This window comes from Myotis davidii, unplaced genomic scaffold, assembly GCF_000327345.1.
Source record: "Myotis davidii unplaced genomic scaffold, ASM32734v1 scaffold39, whole genome shotgun sequence".
Classification (NCBI taxonomy): Eukaryota; Metazoa; Chordata; class Mammalia; order Chiroptera; family Vespertilionidae; genus Myotis; species Myotis davidii.
In genome coordinates this window covers 999,825-1,005,433 of record NW_006290531.1, presented here as the reverse complement: position 1 = coordinate 1,005,433, position 5,609 = coordinate 999,825, and the positions used below count along the sequence as shown (strand labels likewise).

The 5,609-nt window shown below is 46.8% G+C and overlaps 1 protein-coding gene across 1 annotated transcript; it reads right to left on the bottom strand.

Moving 5' to 3' along the window:
- Window positions 1-2,269: 2,269 nt before the first annotated feature.
- DLEU7 (deleted in lymphocytic leukemia, 7) lies at window positions 2,270-2,939 on the bottom strand (the record flags this gene model as incomplete). The annotated part of the gene is made up of 1 exon (XM_006763575.2): window positions 2,270-2,939. A coding segment is annotated over exon 1 (538 nt), but the record flags the coding sequence as incomplete, so codon positions are not given.
- Window positions 2,940-5,609: the final 2,670 nt, after the last annotated feature.

Sequence of the window (5,609 nt, the reverse complement as noted above, 5' to 3'; positions counted from 1 at the left end):
CATGGATGGAACTGGAGAGCATTATGCTAAGCGAAATAAGCTAGCCAGAGAAAGATAAATACCACATGATCTCACTCATTTGTGTGATATAATGATCAACATAAACTGATGAACAAAAAGAGACAAGGTAGCACTGAACAGACAGTCCACCCTCAGAGAGAAGGCAGGGGAGGAGGGGTGGTTAGAAATCAACCAAAGGACTTGTATGCATGCATATTACCATAACCAATGGACACAGACACTGGGGAGGTGGGAGCTTGCCCTGGGAGGTGGGAGTAGTGGGGGGGGGGGTCAATTGGGGGAAAGGGAGATGTATGTAATACTTTAAACAATAAAAAAAAAGAGTAAAGTACTACAAAGTACCCATTGTTATTATGGAGAAGGTTTCTCTGCCTTCATGCCATTTTTTGCCTTCTGCCATAGTGAACTAATTTTAATTCCCCCAAACTCAGGCCCTTGCATTGCTTCTGGATCTTAGATCATACAGCTCCCTCAAAGTGTGTTTTCCCTTTAATGCCTGGAGAGCAAACATTCACTTTTTTAAAAGGTTACCTCCTACAAGAAACCTGCCAGGATCACCTTAGGTAAAACTGATCACTCAGTCTCTCCTTTTGCCAGCCTCTATGTCTTGTATATGTTCCTAATATCATACAATGCTTCCTATTTCATTAATTCTAGGAGGTACATTTTTCCCATTTCAAAAAAAATCTCTGAAATGAGACTATCTTACAATCAAAGGTCTGTCATAATATAATTGGCAGGATTTTTTTTATTTCTTGGAAGTACATAAAAAGGTGCATCTTAACTCAAGAGCATTGGTGAAATGCAGCTTCATTTTTTAATTTTCTAAGGTGAATGGAGCAGTGCTTTGCATCTGGAGGCATTCCAGCTTTCCCTCTCATGCACGCACATTTGGCAATATTTGGTTTTATCAACTCAAGGTGGGGGGGTAGGGCACCAGGGAGGTATCCCCCTGGCATCTACTGGATAGAGGCACAGGACAAACCCCCATAACAACTGTCCAGCACAAAATGTCAATAAAGCAGAGGCTGAGAAACCCTAAGGTAGAGTAATAATGCTTATTTGGATGTATGATATGCTTTATTATGTTTGGTTTTTAAATCAGTCTTTTATAGTGGGTATGCAATCTAATATGTAGCTATTTTTTTTCCAAACCTTGGCTTTGTACAGCACAAATAGCAATTCTTGAGAAGTGCTCTAAGCTTTCTTCATCATCCCTTCCCAGTTCCTTCTGCTAGACTCCCAAGGGAAATGAATGATGCAATACTCCAAGTCAAAACTGGAAAGCCACAAGGCCTCCAAGAGATTGTGACCTTAAACCACCAGTTAGGTTAATTAATGTCAAGACCAACACTGTAGCCCAGACCCCCAGATTTCCAGGATCCTTCTCAGCCTGGGAGGCAGCTGCTCTGTTTCCTGACAGTTGGGTATCTTAAGAAGAAAATGCACTCTACAAACATGAGGTGTGTGACTTGGTAGGAGGTTAGCATTAGAATTCGCGCTTTGCCCTGGCCAGTTTGGCTCAGTGGATAGAGTGTTGGCCTGCGGATGAAAGGGTCCCAGGTTTGATTCTGGTCAAGGGCACATGTCTGGGTTGCAGGCTTGGTCCAACCTGCAGGAGGCAGCCAATCAACGATTCCCTCTCATCATTGATGTTTCTATCTCTCTCTTCCTCTCCATTCCTCTAAAATCAATAAAAATAAACTTTAAAAAAAATTATATGACAAAAAAAACCTATAGAATTCACGCTTCAACAGTAGGGATCCACCCCACTCTATCTCACTTTATGAGAATTAGACTCTCTAAGGTCCCCGAGCTCTGTGGGAAACTCTATGCATGCAAAAATAACTGTGATTCATAAGTTTCAAAGGACTTTAAATTAATGTAGGTGATTTTGTCATACAGAAGGCAGTGGGGACCTAATACATGTATTTACGGCCCTGGAAGAAGGGTTATTAAGTTGGAAGGGGGAGTAGGGGAGCTGACCTCCATGCCTGTGGAAAGGGCCTTCAGCTGGAGCAGGAAGCTGATTTACTACGTAAGAGAGGAAGGAGTTCCAGAGGCCTTTGGCAAGGCCTCTCCTGCTTCTCTGCTCCATACTCAGGCGGCCCCAGGTGGGCACCTCCGCACCCACCCCTCATTCCCCACTCTGAGTTCCCTGCCATAAGTGCGAGTCCTCCTCCTATCCCCACCCCCTTCACTCTCCCGGGAGCAGTGAGCAGCTCAGCTTGGGATCCTGTGACCCCACCCAGTCTCCATCTGGGCCCTGCAGCCTGGGCCAGCAGGGGGATCCGGCTCCCGAGGGGCGTGCTGGAGGCCAGACTCACCTTCAGGTGGATGGGGAAGGATCGCTCCTGAAGCAGGGGACTCAGCAGTGTCTGCTCCACACTGACCAGCTCTGAGGTCGAGTCCACCACGCGGGCCAGTGCACTGCGCATTGCCATCCATGCCAGGGTGCATAGCCCGCGGCCCTGGGGGCAGGGCAGCAGCTCCGCGCCCCCCTCAGCGCCTGGCACTACTTCTACCTCGGGGGAGCTCTCCTGCCCCCGGAGCTCCCCATTCCTCAACCCCCGGCCTCCGCTGCCCTCCTCCCGCCCCAGCCCCACCCGGGCCCGCCGCGGGCCTGAGCGACGCGGTGGGGCGGCGGACACGTGGTCTGGGTCGCGCGAATTTCCACGGGCGCCCGGACCGTCCCCCCAGCCCCACTCCTGCTGCAGGAGTCGCAGGGTCTGCAAAGCCAACATTTGGTGGCTGATGGAGGCCACTAAGGGCGCGGGGTTGGCCATCGTCTCCTTGGCTGGATCTATGCGCTCCGCGGGCAGGTGGGGCAGCGAGAGAGGGAGGAGGTGGGTGTTTGAGGTCGCCGGGGTCACATTTCCTAACCCGCGGCTCCCAGGCTTCCAGGCCTCTCGACTTGTGGCGCTGGCCCCGCCCCTGGCCCACGGTCGGTGATCCGAGCTGGCCAGTGCATTTGCTTAAAGTCCAAATCGTCTTGTTCAGATCCAGGCTGCTGGAAGCGCTGCTGCACGGGCACTTGAAAATCAGCCAGCTGCTGAGCTCTAATTCATCCTCCTCTCTGGGGTCCTGCTGAGAAAACATCCCGCATGTGCATACATATCTGCAGCATTACCCCACCCTCATCTCCTTTGAAAGATGCTTGCCAATGTCCATTAACGCTCTGGGGCTGGGGGTGGGAGGAACATAAAAGACCCTCCTGGGAGTGAAAGTGTAAAGAACCAGAGAAAAGCTCACAAAGGAAGACTGTGCCTGATTCTTCTCTCTCCCTTTCTCACAGCCCTAGGAGAATTTTCAGGAATTTCTTGAAGTATCCTTAAAGGCCACTAGGCCCCCCAAGAAAAGAAAGTGACTGTGTCTCAAAGTCCTGCAGTTCTCCGTGTTGCCCCATGCAACAGGTGCTTGGAGAGCCTGACCATGGAAGTGGCATCAGGGCGAAGTCCTCCAGGCCTGCTCCTGGTGAAACTGGGGTAGGCACTGCCCAGGTGGAGCATAAAGGGTTTTGTGTGAAACTCCCAAAGGACTTAGGCAGCAGGGTTTGAAGCTAAATTCTTTTACAAGCCATGAACCCAGGGACAGCTGTACAAATAATTGTGGTTTTAATTAAACCTAACTTCACTACTTCCTTAACTTATGTTTTGATAGATTAGAAACTATTGGTGTGCAATTGCACTTTAAAAAAAAAAAAAAAGACATTAGAGGGAATGATATGGAGGACTGTCCCAGAGGGGCATCATTTCCACTTCCTTCCTGTGTGGGAAACCAGTGAAATAACCTAACACAGTAAAGCAAGGGGCAAAGGTATAGGCCCATGGCAGACAAGTGGACCGTAGCACACCTAAAGGATGGATTTCATTTTTCCTTTGTAAGGGAGGGTCCCATCTGGGTGTTGTGGAGTGAAATTGGGAGAGGTCCTTGCTCGCTTCGGAAAGCTGCTCCAGTGATGATCAGTCTAAAAAGGAAGTTATCAAAGATGTGGGGAGGGGTTCAGGGTCCTTTAAGGTTTCTTTAACTCTGGGAGAGTATGACCCCATGTATTTCTCCCAACTCTCCAGGGATGATTCCTTCTCCTTCTCACTGATTTTTTTTTTCCATCTATGAAAACAAATCACAATGCCAAGGTAAAGAAAACCTTTCTTAAACAAAAATTAGTATGCTCACACTAATTATAAGTAAATAAAAATCCATGTCTGTCAATTGACAAAGAGAAAATTACTGTGGAGACAAGTAAATAGTTCAATGTTGATTAGATTCTCTTCCCATGAAGTTACTTAACTTCACAATAAAAAAATAAATTATTCTGTCTGTGTGTGTGTCAGGGGGAGGTATTTTATCCTCAAGTGTTGGAATACATTAGGTTCAACAGAGACTAACCAGGAATAGCTAAAACTAACTCCTAATTTTCTCAGAGCATGTCAGATCTCCAGGGGTGCTCCTGTTTCCAGATATGCAGGAAATCCAGTTTCATGGGCTAACCCTACTGCTATCGAATGGCTGACTGTAAAACCTGCTTGACAGATGGAATTCCAGCCAACAGCACAATTGAAATCACTAGACACAACCTGACCTGTGACCCCACTGTTCTACATACCAGGCTGAGTCTGAGAGCCATGAGACCAAATGAATTTCAGGGGTATGAGGAAAGGGGCCAGAAAAAAACACCGGGCCTGTGGGATGGCACATGCCACTTAAAAGCTGCCTGGGTTTCCCAATATCCTTTGAGAGTACTAGGTTATTAAGCAACCCAGCCTTTGTCTGTCTTGGCCATGAGCCACTTTCCTTGAAATGGCTGATGTTCCAAAGCTGGAGATATGAGGCCCTAATTGAGGAAACATATTGATTCATAGGCTAACAAGATGATTCAATAGCATGGCAGCTCTGCCTTTGATTTAAAACCTTCAAAGTTATATATTCTGGCCTACCAGACCAAGTAACAAATCACAACTCCTTAATTTACTATACTGACAATTTCAGGCCATTCTGTAATAAAAGGCACATTCAAAAGGATAAAGTACTGGACACATGATGTTTTTCCTTCACAGTATCTATTTCACTATTTAATGGAAACCATATCCTCATTTCCCAGTAGATATTCTTCCCCTTTCTCCACACTCAGTCCATGTAGTCAGATGGGATAAACTCATCCTACTGCAGAAGTGGACTGGGGCATTGAGGCTGAGGCCAATCACACATCACATTCCCATTATGTATGGTCAGGGAAGCATATATGACCCAATTAGAGCCATTATGACAATTATCAGTTAGGATGCTTTCTGCTGAATGAACCAAATAAGAGAAACAATGGAATTAGAAGAAAATGTAGGCTTAAAATATGAAAGAGTAAAAATGATAATTTCCCACCCTAGCTGGTTTGGCACAGTGGATAGAGCATTGGCCTGCGGAATGAAGGGTCCCAGGTTCTATTCCAGTCAAGGGCACATGTCCAGCTTGTGGGCTTGATCCCAGGGTTGTGTAGGAGGCAGGTGATCAATGATTCTCTCTCATTGATATTTCTATCTATCTCTCTCCCTCTCCCTTCCTCTCTGAAATCAATAAAAATATATATCAATAAA